The sequence below is a fragment of the Aspergillus aculeatus genome, assembly GCF_001890905.1.
Source record: "Aspergillus aculeatus ATCC 16872 unplaced genomic scaffold ASPACscaffold_17, whole genome shotgun sequence".
Classification (NCBI taxonomy): domain Eukaryota; kingdom Fungi; phylum Ascomycota; class Eurotiomycetes; order Eurotiales; family Aspergillaceae; genus Aspergillus; species Aspergillus aculeatus.
In genome coordinates, this window is record NW_017962992.1 from 835,870 (window position 1) to 852,880 (window position 17,011).

The following is a 17,011-nucleotide window of genomic DNA, read 5'->3' on the forward strand; positions in this document are numbered from 1 at the left end:
TGAATCTTCGATTGTGAATCTTCGATTGTGAATCTTCGATTGTGAATCTTCGATTGTGAATCTTCGATTGTGAATCTTCGATTGTGAATCTTCGATTGTGAATCTTCGATTGTGAATCTTCGATTGTGAATCTTCGATTGTGAATCTTCGATTGTGAATCTTCGATTGTGAATCTTCGATTGTGAATCTTCGATTGTGAAGATCAACTTCAAGTAAATCCACAAAACTTGGAGAAAGCATCAATACTGGGGTATAACCTTGAACTGAGTATTTAATCTAAGAGCCGACCCGAGGTCAAGGCTAACTTATCGGCCGTACGATATGTCTTTCGTCTATTATCAACCCCTATCTCAAAGCGCTCTATTAAGGTGTAAGTATCGCAGTAAGTATTCATTGACATTGCTCTTTCCAAAAAGAAAGAAAAGAAAGAAAAAGCCCGCGAGGGATGGGGAGTGCACTGAGGGCTGGGAGTCTCTTCTCTTCAATGGGGCGCTGAAGGGACATCGGGGTGGTGGGAGAGTAAGAGAACGGGATTCCTACTAACGGGCGTAACATGTCGACACGATGTAATCGGTTGAACTATTCCATTGTTCTAGCTTGTTAACATAAGAAGAAAAAGAGATATCATTATATTCAAAGTCATCGAAGCAAGCTAAGCACCTCTCCCGGGGGACCCGAGGGGAAAGGGCTCTGTTTTTGTTTGTGTTTTGGCCTTGGAAGTCCTAGATAGGACTCTCACAAAAAGGAATCAAATCGTCCAAAACTGCTTGCAATGAATTCCTCACGCCACGTCCCACATTTCCCGCTAGGGGAATTTCGGGTTGGTGGTATAAGTTTGGTCGAGTGTTTCACCCCCTCACCCCCCTCACCCCGCCATCGACATCAACACGAACACCTCTCAATACATACCCCTCCTTTTGCGCGGTCTTCCACGACTCTTGGATGAGGGCCGATCGCGCGGGATTGCGCGCGAGAATCCGGATGGCGTACGGCTTGGGGACGCGGATGGCGCCCTCCATGAACGCCTCGTCGCCGATATCCAGGGGCATCTCCTGGCCGGTCTTCTCGTCGAGGGGCAGGCGGAACTCGTAGGCCCAGATGAGGTTGGCCACGGCGAGAAAAAGGCCGTTCTCGGCAAGGTGGATGCCGGGACAGATGCGGCGGCCGGCGCCGAAGGTGAAATGATCGCGGGCGTGGACGTCGCCGCCGGCGGCGTAGACGGCGGAGCGGAGCGGGTGGGAGTCGAGGTAGCGCTCGGGGCGGAAGCTGAAGGGGTCCGGGAAGCGGTCGGGGTCCCAGTGCAGAGCATTGAGGTTGGCGAGGAGAATGGTCCCCCTGGGGATGCGGTAGTCGCGGTAGTGGACGTCGCCATCGGCCATGCGGCGGAGGCCTGTGGTGGCCACTGGGCACAGGCGCAGCGTCTCCTTGATTACCGCGCGGATGTAGGGCATCGCGGGCTCGTCGGCCAGCGTCGCTAGCCGCGGCCCGTCCCCAAGCACCCGCGTCACCTCCTCGTGTGCCCGCGCTTGTGCCTCCGGGAACATGGCCAGGTACCGAATCATCCCGTTCAACGCGCTCGCCGTCGTCTCCGCCCCGGCCTCCGGCACCGCGCTTGCCAGCCACGAGACCGTCTCCTCGGCCAGTTCGTGTTCCCGGTAATTGGAAGACTCCATGAGATCCCTGGCAAAACAGTCCGGGGCGTTGCCTGCCGCGATTCGGGCCTTGAGGTGGTTCCAGTGGCGCATCTTATTGTCGTGCATCTTCGCTGCCATGAGCTTGGCCTTGGGCCATGAGGGGAAGAGAAATCGGGGGAGCCAATTCAGGGCGGGAAACACGTCGATCCAGAACATCCCAGGGCTCAGGATGATTGACAGCATCCGCATGTTCCCGTATACGTCGCGCACCTCCTGACAGTCCCACTGCGGGATCCGCTGCCCGTACGCCGAGGTCATGACGATGGAAAAGGTCATGCGACGGATGTGCATGTAAAAGTCTGTGCTGCTGGGCTTACCGGCTGAGGCGCTCAAGTCCCACAGCAGTTGCTTGATCTCGAATTCCTGGCTAGGGATGAATGCAGCCGACGCCTTGGCATTGAGGAGCTGTTTGAGCAACGCGTGCAGCCGCTTCCATTTGGTGCTGTAGGTCATCGGCAGGATCCCATCCCCGCGCAGGCAGTACTCCTGCGCAATGGGGAGCGGGGGCTTGCCCGAGGTCACGGCCGCTTGCCGGTCGAAGACTTCCTTCACCGCGTCGGGGCTGTTGAAGAAGACCCAATTATACCAGCCGACGCGAACCTTGAAAGTGTCTCCAAACTGGGTACGCCAACGGCTCAAAAGCACCCGGGGCCGGGCCGGAAGATCGAGACCGATTCCAATCAGGGGCCACCCCGAGGGTCCGGGGATTTCGGCCAATCCTTTCGCGGTCGTCTTTCGACGAGAGCGATGGGCCGTCCAGATCAGAAGCTGGGAGAATAAGAATAGACAGGCAACGCCCACCAGGACCGTAGGCCTCTGAATAGCCGAAAGCAAATGAGGAGGAAGGTGCAGGTCACTAGGGAAAGACTTGTAGAAATCCATTTTTGGGGGCGGCGGGGGACTTAGAAGGGAAGTGATGATTGAATGATAATGTTAAAGAAGAGGACGAGAGAGATAAAAACGGTACAATCGAGACTTGAAGAGATTCTGCTGTGGTGAGGGCTGAGTGACCAAGTTCCACCTTCCCTTTTTATGCTCTCTCTGCTCCCCAAACTCTGTGCCCCTCTTTCGACCTCCCCTCGCCCATGGTGTTGGGGAGGGGAGAGGGGGGTTTCCCAAGGCCCACTGACCTGATATTAGCCGAGTTACATTGACGAAGAGACTTCAGGGATGCCTTGTCGACATCCAAATTGAGGATCATCCCCGAGGCAGAGATCCACGGTTGTTGTCTGGCCAGCCTTTTCTCCTCCTCATGGTTTACCTGGCAAATTGTCTCGGTCGAACCAGGCCTCGCGGGATTTTAGATTAGACGTTGCCAATTGGAAGCGTAGGGAGAGGAGTGCTGCCTGAGAAGATATTTTCAGCTGTCGGAGCATGTTCCTTAATCGCGATAGCAGCATACGTATTCGTGCATGAAGAGTATCTAGTAGACCATGGCCAATATCAACGATGCGTTGTGATGTTATTCATATCACTGATACATTACCGCTGGTACTGTAAAGGACAAAAGCACCAACGGTATCTTGTAGTACAGTATAGTACAGTACATGACAAGACAGCTATTTAGGTCTCGCCTTGGTACGGTACATCCAGTAGAAGATGACATATACATACCTCTGCGTGCACTGGGTTATATCGTGTCGTTCGATTTACGCACGCAAAACTTCATTTTGCTCTGTGGCTCCTCCCCTCCCTCTCCTCTAACCCCCTTCCTTAGCCCCCAGTCTCCACAGCGCGGGGCATCCTCCCCCATCCCCGCATTATATACTGAGTCTTCTATTTCCCCCCCCCCCTTAACTATCAAGGCTTATCATATCGCCAGATGGCCACCATTGGAACCACTAAGAACGCCCCCGCCACTACCATTCCTAGTGCGCTGAACAGCTGCAGCCCCAAGAACGCATTTCCAGTTCCTTCGTGACCCTCGATCACGCCGGCGATGGGCGCCCCCACCAGCACGCCCAAGCTGGTGGCAAACCACTGCATGCCCATGCGGGTGCCAATCACTGAGGGTGTCGGGGAGACGACCGGGTGGGCGATGACGACGGGGTTGGCCGAGATGAGGACGCCGGAGAAGATTCCAAAAAGGACACAGAACACGACAAACCCCGCCACCGAGTGGTGGATGCCCACCCACCCAAATAGAATTACAGCGGAGGCGAGCACACTTGCCAGCAGGACGTGGCTGGCGCGCAGTTTTCCGGAAGACGAGGTGAGCAGCGCGGAGCCGATGCGGCCCAGCGCCGAGCCCGCGTTGAGCACCGAGACTAGGTAGAAGCTGAGCGCGGTCGACGTGGGCAGCGCGCCCGTGGCAAATGCAGGCACGTAGAATACCGGGACGAAGTAGGCCATGAACATCAGGAAGTTAGCAATCGCATACGCGGCGAAGGGCCATTCGCGCAGTGCGTGCCAGTGGATCAGCTGCCGCGGCGGGGCGACTCGCGTTTTCGTCGTCGCCAGCAGCAGCGGGACGGCGATGCAAGAGCAGGCCAGCTGGATGAACCCCATCGTTCGCACCGTCCATGGGAATCCGATCCGCGGCTGAAGCCGGATGAAGATGATAGGAAAGATGACTCCGCCTGGATTTGATGGGAAAAGGGGGTTACCACCCTGATTAGAGCGGGATCTTCAACCCTATGCTGGGCTCGTAGGCTATATACATAGCAAGACATATAAGGAAGGGGAAAAGACTCACCCACACTAGCACCGGATGTCACCAGTCCAACTGCAATCCCACGCTGTGTAGTAAATTGGGTCGTCACGAGAGAAAGGGCAGGAACATAGATCAGCCCACTCCCCAAGCCACAGCAGACTCCCTGCGAGAGGAATACTTGGAAAAACTCGGTCGAAAGACTTAGCATCATTAGCCCTAAGGTAGTGAGGAAACAGCCGACGATCATCAGGTGATGCAGGTATCCTCGATCAAAGAGGGGTCCGGCCACAATCCCCGTCGCGATGAGGAAGAACGCATTCACCGTCCCAATCCAGGCAATCTGCGAGGCCGATCTCGTGGGTAACAGGTCCGATTGGTAATAACTCTGGAAAGCTCCAAACGCGGTCGAAAACCCCCAGGTGGTAACAAACAAAAGAAACGAGGCGAAAACCCCGGACCACGCAGCCAATCCCCCATTAGGCGGAGCTGGGAGGGCAGCAGCCGCCGCAGCTGGTGTAGGTGGCTGTTTGGCCTTGTTCGTCTTCATTGAGAATGCGGAGTAATTGTTGAATTGTTTGGTGATAAGCTCCAAGAACATCAGAATGGATAGAAGGATTATACGAATCAGGACAAGGAAGAGGCGAGAGGGGAGAGGGAAAGTGGGGGAGAGAGAGAAACATATAAACGTGAACGGCCAACCCTCAGAGGCCCCTTTTTCCTTCTTTTACTTTTGTTTTGTTTTGTTTTGTTTTAGTTTTTTGCTTTTTTTTTCCCATGATTGTTTCCCTTTGGTCAGGGTTTTGTTTTCTCTTTCCTCTCTAAAGATTCCTTGTCGCACCAATTTCCGGAAAAGCGGAGGGGGGAAAGACTTGCAAGGATGTAAGTTTAATAACCCTGGTCACATACACTAAAACTGGCTAAAATTGCTAAAATTACTAAAATCTCCTAAGACCGATTGTGATTGATTGTCAAAGAAGCAAACGGGGCATTATTATCATCAACAATGCCACCAGATTTCGCCCCCTTAAGTACACGCACCTGGCTCTCTACCCCAGACAAACCTCACCCGGGTCAATTGATTATTATTTGCACCTGGTTGGGGGCCTCCCCAAAGCATATCAGCAAGTACACGGAGTTGCATCGATCCATTGCCCCGGCTGCCCGGATTCTTCTCATTGAATCGGAGGTTTCGATCCTGGTAAGCAGCTACGCCCGCCAGCGTCGACTAATCCGACCGGCGGTCGAGGTCGTGCTGGACACGCTCGCAGAGACCGACCGTGGGCATGGAATGTCATCACCCAACATGTCCCAGATCCTACTGCACACCTTTTCGAATGGAGGGACCAACACTGCGACCCAGCTGTTGATTACGCTGCGTGAGCTCGTCTCCCGACCACTTCCCTTAGTCGGGCTGGTGCTCGACAGCACTCCCGCCAAGGGGACGTACTGGAAGTCTTACAATGCGATGGTCTTCTCGCTGCCCCCAGGGTCTCGTATGCTGGGGTCCGTAGTTGTTCACTGTCTTCTGATCCTGCTCTACACCTGGATCGCATACGGCAACGAGAACCCGGCCAGTCTCATGCGACGGACGCTCTTGGACGAGAAGACCGTCATCAAACAAGCGGCGCTGCCGGAAGGAGACGAAAACGACTGCTCTTCTTCTTCTTCTTCTTCTTCTTCTGCTGCTGCTGCTGCTTCCTCCCCCTCCTCCTCCGATGGAGCGACGGCGGGCAACGTATACTATATGTACTCGAAGGCAGATCGTATGACACACTGGACAGATGTCTGGGACCATGCGCAGGAAGCCCAGAAGAAGGGCTGGAGGGTCAAGCAGGTCCTGTTCGAGGGTACCGGTCATTGTGCGCACATGCCTTCGGATCCGACCCGGTATGCAAAGATAGTTGAGCAAGCTTGGACAGCAGGGCTCAACAAACCGGAGCCAAAGCTGTAGTTTGACTCCCTCCCCTATTCTGAAAACTTGCGATAGCATATTTATCAGTAGAATGATTGGAATTGAGTTACATAAGTGTCATGGCTGTCAGTCCATGGAGATGTTGACTATCATTGTTTACACACATAGATAATATGGAATTCTGCGTGGATCAATGGACCGCCAGATAAAAGGCATTCCCTGGGACAGACCGTGCTCGTCAAACTGTCTCGCCCGAATCTCATCACTGATCCCTTCCATTGTGGTCCGGAACGTCCTCTCCGCTGTCCGAACCGAACTCTCGGATAAAAGGCTGGGCTCCGAGAACATATGCGGGAGGTTGCCCTTCTGCTCCTCGAGCAAGGGTCGATTGAACCGCACGAGCAGCGAGGCTTGCTTCAGCGCCTCGGTCTCATTGTGCAGCCACGGCAGCAGGGAGTCAATGGATCCTTCGGTCTCGGGAAGTGGGCGATTGAAAGCGGAGGGGTGCAGTGGCAGCACGCCCAGCGCCTCTCCCACCGTCGCCCCGTTCAGAGCGTGGTGGGCGATCCCGGATAGAAATGCCATGTGAGAGAGTAGGGCAACAAGGTCATTCGGTGCCAGCAACGGGGAAGGGTAGAAGTCGATCACCTGCGCCTCGTGGGTCGCCTCGAGGATCCACGCCTGCAGCTCGTGGTCCTGTCCCAGCAGTCCGCTCGCCGGATAGTACGTGTCCACAAACGTTCGTGTAAACTCCTCGATGGCCGCCACCATGGGAGCCACCGTCTCGAAGAACGGAAGCGACTTCAGTGCCGGCCCATACGTACAGTCGACCAGCCCCCGGTCCGCAAAGTCCCGGTAGAACCCCGCTGCCCTAAAGTGGCCCGCATGGCCCCAATAAGCCTCTGTCGCGAATCTCTTGCCCGCCCAGTTTGGCACCGCAAAGGAACTATCGTAGAACCCTCCATCGTCGAAGAGAAACTCCTCTCCAATGGGACGGACGGAGTATGCTTGGTACATCACTGCAAATGGTTACACAAGGAGTCAGTTCAGTCTAGAAGTCAGATGGAGGTGGATCGAGAATTCATAGGGAAAAAGGGAATGCTCATACAGCGATCAAGATAGCCACGGATAGGATGCCGGACACTCATCGTGCGCAATGCGGCTTGGTGCACGGGTTCGGCCACATCATGGGTTTGAGCTAAGTGGTAGAGCTGCGAATGGAAGAGATCGTTCATACTGAACGCCATCTTGGCGAACAACCAGTCGTTGGCCTCGTCGAGCGGGGTATAGATGAGATCACTCCCCATGTTGGTTTTGATGGCGAGAGGAAGGAAGTGACCCGAGTGAGGATGAATGAAGAAGTAGGCTGTACAGGCGGCGGTCCACCGTCCGGGTGTCTTAGGATAGGGTGCTTGATAGGAGTGATTGGCAAAGAATAGATGTCCTTCACGGTGTAGCTCCGTGAGGCTTCTTCCTTCCGCCAAGAGTTGCGCCATTCCATCCGCCATCTCAAAAGGGAGAGGGTCGTTCTCAGGATGCAGCCGCCGCACCACGTACGGGTTGACGGAGAGGCGTTCCATCGAAAACAGTAAGTCTTGAGTCCAATTACTCAACATTCCCGGGGCAACTCCATCGGGGATGGTAGAAATCCATTGGTCTTTGTAGAGGAGCTCGTAGTCAGTGAGCGACTGAATGCCACCCGCCTAACTCCTTTCATTAGCTCCAAGCCGGTGTGTCTATTTTGGCAATGGCATGTCTCGGGGCCCCAACAAACCTTCATGAGTGTCCCCGCTGCCTTCTGTAATTCCGAATATACATTATCGGTCACATATTCCACATCTTTGAACCATTGCGCTCGGTCACGCGCTACCATAGCATCGCCTAGCACCCCGGTGGGGAAGAAGGATGTGTTTCCTAGGAGAGGAGGGCCGTAGAGATATCCCTGGCGTGCCAGGTGAATCTCGTCGACTCTTTCCCACGGTTGAAGATCAAACATCGGGAGACTGTACCGGTGGGAATCATCATTCGGAAGGGCTACCGTGGGCTCTTGGGATACGATTTGGCTGGGAACCATTGGCCATCCAATCGCCTGACGGCTCCAGCAAATGGAGAGGAGCAATAGAGTCTTCGCAAGAAGTAACATCATTGTGTGAGGCCGTGTAGGGAACGGTCCGGTCAAGAATGATAATGCTAAGAAGAAGAAAACCAAGCGTTAGGACTGGGACGCCGAATGGATCTATATCATTACTTTCTCCGGGGGGTGTATCCATCTTCTTCATCCTCAGGTAGACCCCATTGCCTTTCCTCCCACAACCTTCTGACTGGCACTGTTCCGAGCAGGGATACTGTTTACGGTGTAGGAGACTGTTACGCCCAAGCTGATTCTCACTAAAGCGGAGTGGTAGGGGTGGGGATGTTGCAGGGTGTATTGCCAAATTAGGATATAATAGCCAAGTCATGATAAGTGCGTTACGGTGGATTGTCCAGCCCAGGTCTCATTGCAGATCCATAATTCTTCCTGCTGAGTCGAAATTACAATGACCGTCGGCGACTCCGAAGGAGTGTAATGGATACTTGGGCAATGGCGAGATCTAACCAGAAGGCTTCCTGATCGAGTGCTTGGTCCGATGCGTGACAGTTGTAGCACTTTGGGCCTTGGGAAGAAAGAATGGGCAGAAATAAAATGATCTCCACCTTGACATTCAAATACGCCTTTCTGAATTGACCGAGATGACCTTCACCAACTTGTGTTCTACTTTCTGCTCTGATTTATCTGTGCTTGATTCATCGAACAAGCAAAAAAATGAAGCTCTCCGCAATCATCGGCCTTCTCCTCACTGTCTCTGTCGTCCACTGCCATCCCAGTGGCATCGACTGGGGCTACGCTGTGAACTACCACCAGCGAGTTCTTCAAGAGAGCGATGACCGAGGCTTTGGCTTGAATGAGCCTTTCATTCCGATCCCCACACATATTCTTCCTGAGAAACGCCCTTTCATCATCGACGAGTCGGTCCACTACTACGAGCGACACTACAATGGGTCCGGACCCGGCGAAAATTACCGTCGCGCGTCTTGCCCTGCGATCAACGCATTGGCGAATCGGGGATATATCAATCGAACGGGGAGGAACATCACTTACGCAGAGCTCGCCCGCGCCGTTCGCAGAGTCTGGAACTTCGGCGATGACAACGTGAAGAGACTATCCCCCGCTTTTCACCCACAGTAGTCTCGCTAACTGACTTGCTATGTGGGTTGTAGAGCATGTTAGTATTGGCGCCGACGTTCGCAATGCACGGGTGGCCTGAAAGCATTGATCTCGACCAATTCAATGTACGTATATTCCATCCTGGTTGAGGGATTCAAGTGATTTGGCCTTTTCTTTTCGTCTTTTTTTTCTTCCTATTTTGATTTTTGATTTTTATCTGTTGTCCTCGTCTCTTCCCCCTCCTCTCCGCCCTTGCTACAGGATTGCACTGACGAATCTACCTATCTTCTGGTGTAGGACGACCAAGTTCAATATGTCATTAATTGCCCTGCCGCACCGACCCGTAACGATCGTGCGGTTGGGGACAATATCAACCTCAATATGACACTCTTCGAATCTCTGCTGTCATTCTCCAAGGACGGTGAAACTCTGTCCCTGGAGGACATGGCGGAGCACCATCACCTTCGTCACAACCAAAGCAAAGCGGAGAATCCCAATTTCGTATTTGGCAACCAGGGTGCCATCTGTTCTCTGTTGCGTGACCCACTGCCCCTTCCATGAGCCCCAGAAAACCTTTCCTCCCCTCCCCGACAAAAAAAAAATAGAAACCAAGGGAACAGTAGCACTAATGCGAAGCGCAGAGCCCAGTACACCAACATGGTGGGGGTGCTCGGCAAATTTGGCAAGCACGGCCGGACCACCCTCTTCCTTGACGATGTGAAGACATTCTATCTTGAGGAGGATATTCCTCGCATGTACGAACGGAGAGAGGCACCGGTGAGGGTCTACCTTCTCCCTTCTCCCCATTTTTCTTTTCTTTTTTCTCCCTCTTTTCTTCCGAGACGTTGTTGAGTTCTGCTTGTAAATTTGCAAGATTCAACCGCAGGCTGCTTGCTAATATCACTGCGAAAGCACTATTCTCCCGAGTCCAACGCGATGATTGACCGCATGTCGCATCACGTGGGATACACCATTCAGAGGCCGTTTCCCGATGGAGACCAAGATCCCGGGAGGGATGTTTGTCCGTTGCAGGCGCGGTTTCAACGAAACGTTTGCAAGTAATGCAGCCTTACTGAGTTCAAAAAAACTCATGGTAGCGGCTGGGTTGGGGACCAGTGGGAAAAGGTGCAATGAGTACAGTACTGTACAGTTGTCGGTTGAAATAAGAATGATATGATTGTACTGCTAGTCTTCGCATCTTGGTCTGGTTTCCTGGTAAGGTATAGTTAAAATCGTAACTGTCAAATGTTTCGACTTGACGTAGGGTTGTGGATCTCATCTGGAAGTACGTCCCCGTTGCCAGGTGGAATCCACCACTAACTTACCTTATGGATGTGCTGTCACCTATCAAGCTTTGTCTGACGAAAAGAAACGTCCCGCTGCATTGAAGCTTGAACCCCACCCAAGCCTTGGCTAACCTCGGATATCTCAGTCATTCCGTAGTTTCGGATAAGTATCCGGTTTATGAGTGAGTATGATAAGAATACAGGGATAAGTCATGTTATACAAGCTAACAAAAATACTCAGCTTGACCTGTATTACCCCTCTTTTTTACCCTCCCCCTCCTTGGCCACAAATCAGAATTACAGTATTTTGTATTAAGCTATCGATCCCATCCTGCAGTTACTGGCTGGTTTGATGCGCGCTCAGCGCAAGCAAAGCATGTTCAATTTCGATCGCCTGATGGTCCATGATAATTTTTGATCCCTCTGCCGCCAGAAAATTTCCAAGCCTTACAGTTTACCTTTTGTGCTCTTGTCCATTGAAATCATCCTTTGCGTATGCTTGTAATGCCAGGCTGGATCCGACAAATCCGCCCGGATGGCGTAGTTGTCCTCCGCCTCGTCGACAACGGCCATATCCAGCGTGGCCACCCCCATGCCTTCCGTGGAGGTACCCAGGCGCACCAACGGCCCCGCGTACGGAATGTTGATCTGCGAGAGACCGCAGTAGTTCCGGCCCGGGGGCCCACCCGCGTTGGCGAAGACCACAGCACAGGTATTTTCGAACGTGCGTGCAGTCAGGATGCTGTCAAGGAACAAGGAGGGGGCGGACGGGTTTTGCCGGCGGCCGGCGTCGGAGGCTCCGCTACGGGTCCACAGCGTAGGGACGATGATGATCTTGGCCCCTTGCCTCACAAGCTCCCTCCACGCCTCGGGGAAGGCGAGATCCCAGCAGACAAGCAGCCCGACGGGACCCAGCGGGGTCGCGATCACCCTGTGCGGGCTGTCCCCAGAAGTGCGCAGGTGTGCGCGCTCCGTGGGTCCCCAGAGGTTCTTTTTCACGTAGGATCCCAGGACCTCCCCAGCGTTGGAGATGAAAAAGGTGACGTTCTCCAGACGGGGTTCAGGGTGGTTGTTGTTGTCGTTGCTGCTGCTATTTTTATCGTCGTTGTTAACCCCACCATCAACATCATCATCATCATCATCATCATCACCACCACCACCTGGGCTGGAGGATGCTGAAACTGGGCGGACGATAGACCCCGGCACAATGCAGATATTACACGCCTTTGCTAGAGCCTGGTAGCGGCGCAGATATGTCTCCCATTCATCGCAAAGTACCGCGAATCGCGGGTCGGTGGGAACCCAGTTGGTTAGATGGAATTCGGGTAAAACAGCCAGATGACAACCCTGTGCTGCGGCATCAAGGATGAATCTCTCCGCCCGGGCAAAGTTGTCGGCCGGTTTGAGGGGCTTTAACCGCGCGAAACGGGCCACGACAAGGCATCAAATCAGTAAGGCCCACCTGGTTTTCCAACATTGTGGAGCTGCGTGTTTCATCGACGCAGGAAAGCAAACTCGCTTACCTTGACGTGTAGTTGAATGACGGCAATCTTGTAAGCGGGCGACATGACGGTTATTGGCGCTGCAGATGGATAACAGGTCAAGAACAGAAGATGATTACGAGGCTCGGCGCAAGATACGCGGACCTTATATTTCATATTAATGTCACTTAGTTGTTAGGTATCGCTTAGTGCTTACGTACTTCCGTAGTAGCTCTCAACCTCGGCTGTTTGTCTGTCACAGACCCCCCTGTTGATGCTTACTGCGGTATACATTAGCTTGCAAATTCTGTGTATTCATCATTCTGTATGGACCTGTTAATACAGAAACGGCCCAAACAGGCTCAAACAGGTCCGTAAGTATGTAACGTACTGAACCGTAACTTCACAATAGGCTGCTGGCTAGGAGCCCCACAGTCTTGATAGAACTCTACCCTACCTCACCTACCTACATCCCACCCCCTCCATGAACAAACGTCCGTCAAACATATACAGCGCCGAAATTTTTGCTCAATGAACTCAGCTGTTCTGCTCATGAGCTTCAAGTATCTATCCTAATAAGCTGCATGCTTCCAATTACTATATAGGGTAGTATCTCCGAAGTACAATGAGCAGACTAGAAAAGAGCACTGAGGGACTAGCCCCGCCAATCATCTCCGGCAGGATGCTGATGGGCAAGAAAAATACCATCCCAGCATGAAAAGGCTATCTCAGATAAGAGAAGCAGGAGAAAGAGGGTCTGATGCACGCCCCCGCTCGGTGTGATCTTTCTTCGCAAGAATTGGGAATCTACTTATCCGCGTTGTCCAAAATCACACATATGTACATTGATTTAACGTACTCATACTCTCTGAAGTTTGATCATACATATAAGACACTCCTTAACCAGGTCGATTGTTGGTCACAAACTGATGCAGTCCGCTCATAATGCCTTCTCTCCGACTCGCGGTAAGCTCCTTGACCTGTATCCTGACCCCGTCACCAGCAAAGGTGGCAAAGAAACCAATTGAAGTCGATGGCCCGCTAAGGCCAGACCTCTTCCTGACCACCGATATCCCCGAGTGGATGCAGTGGGACCCGTACATCAAGCATGGGTATCGGGCTCAGCTGAATAGCTTCAGGCGGTGCTTCTGGTCTCTCTTTCACCTTCACAATGAATCCGTCAACACTTGGTCGCATATTCTTCCCGGAGTCTACTTTCTGGTCATCCTGCTGGCAATTGATTATTGGATCGCCCCCTTACCGTTTGAGGTCCCACTATCTGACATTCTGGCGGTCCAAACCTACGTCGCCGGGACAGCAGGATGTCTGGTCTTTTCGGTCGGTGGTCTGCCTTTCGTTCACCTCGGTCTCTCTCTTTCTGTCGCTTTCTGTCGAGCTATCATTGACCAAGCACGTACTCCTCACAGGCTACCTTCCACGCGACTAATGCCCACTCCCCTGAGGTCGCACGTGCTTTTCTAAAGCTGGACTACTTCGGGATTGTGCTAACCATCTCCACGACCTGTATCTCCGTCGCGTATTTCGCCCTCCACGGCTCTCCACTGTATCAATCCATCTACATTCTGTTCACCCTGTTCTGTGCCGCGATGGTATTTAGCGTTTTACTCGACGCGGGGATGGATGGTGCTCGTGCCGGTCCATGGAGGTGAGTTTTTCGTTCCCCCTTTTTTTTATCTTTTTTTCCTTTTTTTTTTTTTCTTCTCGCTCCACTATGTCCGTTTCGAAACCCCCTCCCAAGTTTGCTTTTCCACCGAACCATCCACCCTAACCTGGACTGTCAACACCGATCCGAACAAATCTGTAACTGTTCCTAGAGCAACTGTCTTCATCCTCCTAGCCGCCAGCGGCTTTGCCCCAATCTTCCGCGTTGTCTTCTGGGCGGGCGAGGAGCCTTGCGGCTGGTCCCGGATTCCGGGCGAGAGTCTCATCGTGACCTGCTCGTCGTATGCGCTCGGCACCATCGTCTATATCACTCGGTTCCCCGAGGCATATTGGCCCTCGCGGTTCGATCTGGTGGTACGTTTCTCCCATCATGCCGATCGTTTGATCCGTTTCTTTGCCTTCTTCCTTTTCCAAGTGGCGACTTTCGCTCATGTGTAGTCGGTGAAACTCGGGTAGGGGGCCAGTCATCAAATTTTCCACGTGTTGGTGGCATTTGGGCAGATTGTACACTTGTTTGGGTTGAGAGAGATGCTGCGGCGAATACACTCGTGAGTAGTCCGACGTGTGAGGGGGGAGAGATGCTTCTATGTGAAGAGAGATGGTGCAGAGAGATGCGGGTAGGCGTGGGAGTGAGTTTGAGTTAGGGATGGGATTCGGGGTCTGGAATATGAAAGATATCTAAAGGATCACAGTGGATGAAACATGACCGATTGCGAGGATAGAATCCCAGTATGGACAAAGAGAGAATCTCCAAGCAATCTTCTTCCATGACTCGGGATTTTGTCATGCCCGCTGGCTTCCACTCGTCATCCACGGCATGTGATTAATTGAGGTTCGCTACGTTTGAAATTTAGCCAAGTGGCCGGACACTTCTTTGCCATACAATCAATACCTTGATCCATGCTGCGACCTTTCAAACAATATTGATACCATTTATTCGACACTGAGATCATCGCCATAGCTGCCCCTACAACTATGCAGTACTGGCATAAAGAGCATATGCTCAAGACGCCGGTTTCTTCTTAAGAAGTGATGACATATCCTGGGCCAGAACTGCTATCTTTCAAAACTCTCTCTCTTAGAAATATATTTGGGGCTCGGCAACCATACTCCAGGATGAAATTAAAAATCAAGTTGTTCGTACTCTCTTGGTAGGTGTCCATGAACAATAGTGTACAACCACCAGGTGCGGAATGCCAGACGTCTGCCTACAAATAGGCTCTTGTTCCACCAATGTACAGTGCTTGCATTCCAGACTGCGTTGCCGACTGAGAATTACTCTCAGAAGGGTATCCATCAGCTTCGCACCCGCCTATCTACCTATCTAAAGTCTGATATCGGAGAGATGTGTGTTCACTATATCAGTCAGATACAAATAGAGCGCCGCAAGGAGAAGAGAGACGATTACCACACCGGCAGTATACACCGACCCGGGAGGCCGCATCTGTCCGTGGGAGGTCCGCAAACACCACTCGAGCGCCTCGATCAACTCGGAACCCCAGGGGTGGGAGCTCGGGAGTATTTCCAGATCCTGGGTCTTGTGCGGCGAGCCAGGCAGGACGTTCATTTCCACGTTGACCCTGGTATCAGGGGTGGAAATGTCAGCATACACCAATCCATCCATCACCATTGAAACAAAGCCGACTAGTAAGATAAAGGAAAGAAACTCACCCCTCGCGCATCAACAGCGTCGCGAACAATAACTGCCTCCGCCGCAACAGACTCTCCGCAAAGGTCAACAGATAGGTGTCCGGCATCGCCTCCAGCGCCGTCCACATACCAATCCCATGGTGTCCCGGCTCGACACGGTAGACGTTCAGCAGCGCGTGGTAGAAATCGTATCCAGCTGCATGTCCCTTTCCCACCTCCGTTACCTCAGTTTCCCGTCCCTTCCCCTTCCCCTTCCCGTCCCCGGTATCCCGCTCCACAGCCCTACTCCCCACCCCAAACGCCTCCCCGACCTCCTCCCACCGATCCAAAAACGGCATCCAGGGGTTACAAACCACCAGCCCCTGCACCTGAATCAACCTTTCTGATCTAGTCTCCACCTCCAGCCGCCCGGCGACATTGCTGCGCGCAAACCAGGCCACCCACGCCGCCAGCGCCGCCCCGGCGTCCTCCCCGCCCACAAACACCCGCGTGGGATCCCCGTTCAACCAGGCGATGCGCCGCTCCAGCCAGCTGAACACCTCCCACGCGTCCTCAAAGGGGTCCGGGAAACTCACATGCGTCGTCTTGCGGTAGTCCGCACTGACTAAAATGATGGGGCGGCCCTTGGCGTAGAGGGATGCCACGAGCCGCGAACAGGTCGCGTCTTCGCTGTCCAGCGTGCCGGTGAAGAAGCCCCCGCCGTGGAAGTGGAGGTAGACGGGCAGGTGGAGCGGGGTGTAGCCTTGGGGTTTTGGGGCGTAGACCCGGGCGGTTAGGGGGAGGGCCGTTGAGTGGCTGTGCGGGTTGGTGGTGGTGGTGGATTGGGAGGATAGCTGGATGGGGCGGTGGATGTGGTGCGTTTGGAGTGTTACTTTGCTGTGGAGGTCTGTGGGGGTTGGAGGTGGTGTTAGATTTGGGGATTGCATGGGTTGGATGGGTGGGGGGATGAGGGACTTGCTCTCGCGCTCCATCGCTGCTTGGGATGCGGCTTCGCGGGCGAGGTTCTGTTGTTGTTGGATGTCCAGGAGGTGGAGTTTGCTGGGTGGGGGCTGCGGTTGGAGGGTGGAGGCTGGTTTGGGGGTGGAGGTGCTGGCTGCTGGGGATTCATCGTTTGGAGGTGGAATAGGTGTTTTCATCTCGGCGCGTTTCTCAGCAAAGTCGTCGTCTTTAATATCTAGCATCTTGCTCGCAGAGTGATGTATAGTCTGGATGATGGGAAGAGGCTAGATCAATGGTTGAGCGGGCAGTATCAACTTGGAAGAGATATCGTGGTCGATGGCAGTCACCTGAAACGTGGAGTTGTGTAGATGCTACTTTTCATCGCTGAATATTGGAATAGAAGATGGGTTTCTGCTAGACCTAGGTGGTAAGTATGGTTCTTTGTGCACGGTATGCGACTGCCCTTTGTGTGAAGATTCGACACCGGTCTTTGTCCGGCCTGTTTACT

The 17,011-nt window shown here is 53.2% G+C and overlaps 8 protein-coding genes across 8 annotated transcripts; 3 read left to right on the forward strand and 5 right to left on the reverse strand.

The window, feature by feature from the left end:
- Window positions 1-848: 848 nt before the first annotated feature.
- ASPACDRAFT_54706 (cytochrome P450) lies at window positions 849-2,576 on the reverse strand (the record flags this gene model as incomplete). The annotated part of the gene is made up of 1 exon (XM_020202912.1): window positions 849-2,576. The coding sequence occupies one exon, from the start codon at window positions 2,574-2,576 to the stop codon at window positions 849-851; it is 1,728 nt and encodes a 575-aa protein (XP_020052707.1).
- A 904-nt stretch (window positions 2,577-3,480) lies between these two features.
- Window positions 3,481-5,110, reverse strand: ASPACDRAFT_125932 (putative MFS monocarboxylate transporter). The gene is made up of 2 exons (XM_020196867.1): window positions 4,390-5,110; window positions 3,481-4,273 (listed from the first exon to the last, which is right to left on the reverse strand). The coding sequence occupies exons 1-2, from the start codon at window positions 4,892-4,894 to the stop codon at window positions 3,495-3,497; spliced, it is 1,284 nt and encodes a 427-aa protein (XP_020052708.1). The 5' UTR covers window positions 4,895-5,110; the 3' UTR covers window positions 3,481-3,494.
- On the forward strand, window positions 5,090-6,456 carry ASPACDRAFT_125933 (TMEM53 family protein). The gene is made up of 2 exons (XM_020196868.1): window positions 5,090-5,226; window positions 5,298-6,456. The coding sequence occupies exon 2, from the start codon at window positions 5,351-5,353 to the stop codon at window positions 6,296-6,298; it is 948 nt and encodes a 315-aa protein (XP_020052709.1). The 5' UTR covers window positions 5,090-5,226; window positions 5,298-5,350; the 3' UTR covers window positions 6,299-6,456.
- ASPACDRAFT_34675 (putative arachidonate 5-lipoxygenase) lies at window positions 6,416-8,333 on the reverse strand (the record flags this gene model as incomplete). Its single annotated transcript, XM_020200063.1, has 3 exons — window positions 6,416-7,278; window positions 7,368-7,962; window positions 8,034-8,333. The coding sequence occupies 3 exons, from the start codon at window positions 8,331-8,333 to the stop codon at window positions 6,416-6,418; spliced, it is 1,758 nt and encodes a 585-aa protein (XP_020052710.1).
- Window positions 8,334-9,062: 729 nt separating this feature from the next.
- ASPACDRAFT_34759 (putative toxin biosynthesis peroxidase) lies at window positions 9,063-10,316 on the forward strand (the record flags this gene model as incomplete). Its single annotated transcript, XM_020200072.1, has 3 exons — window positions 9,063-9,449; window positions 9,762-9,981; window positions 10,108-10,316. 3 exons carry the CDS (start codon window positions 9,063-9,065, stop codon window positions 10,314-10,316), a joined length of 816 nt encoding a protein of 271 aa, XP_020052711.1.
- Window positions 10,317-11,197: 881 nt separating this feature from the next.
- Window positions 11,198-12,318, reverse strand: ASPACDRAFT_34815 (carbon-nitrogen hydrolase family protein; the record flags this gene model as incomplete). Its single annotated transcript, XM_020200073.1, has 3 exons — window positions 11,198-11,797; window positions 11,864-12,160; window positions 12,274-12,318. 3 exons carry the CDS (start codon window positions 12,316-12,318, stop codon window positions 11,198-11,200), a joined length of 942 nt encoding a protein of 313 aa, XP_020052712.1.
- Window positions 12,319-13,314: 996 nt separating this feature from the next.
- ASPACDRAFT_34852 (hemolysin-III family protein) lies at window positions 13,315-14,466 on the forward strand (the record flags this gene model as incomplete). Its single annotated transcript, XM_020200079.1, has 4 exons — window positions 13,315-13,569; window positions 13,659-13,897; window positions 14,067-14,268; window positions 14,371-14,466. 4 exons carry the CDS (start codon window positions 13,315-13,317, stop codon window positions 14,464-14,466), a joined length of 792 nt encoding a protein of 263 aa, XP_020052713.1.
- Window positions 14,467-15,238: 772 nt separating this feature from the next.
- Window positions 15,239-16,745, reverse strand: ASPACDRAFT_47144 (uncharacterized protein; the record flags this gene model as incomplete). The annotated part of the gene is made up of 2 exons (XM_020201905.1): window positions 15,239-15,494; window positions 15,586-16,745. 2 exons carry the CDS (start codon window positions 16,743-16,745, stop codon window positions 15,239-15,241), a joined length of 1,416 nt encoding a protein of 471 aa, XP_020052714.1.
- Window positions 16,746-17,011: the final 266 nt, after the last annotated feature.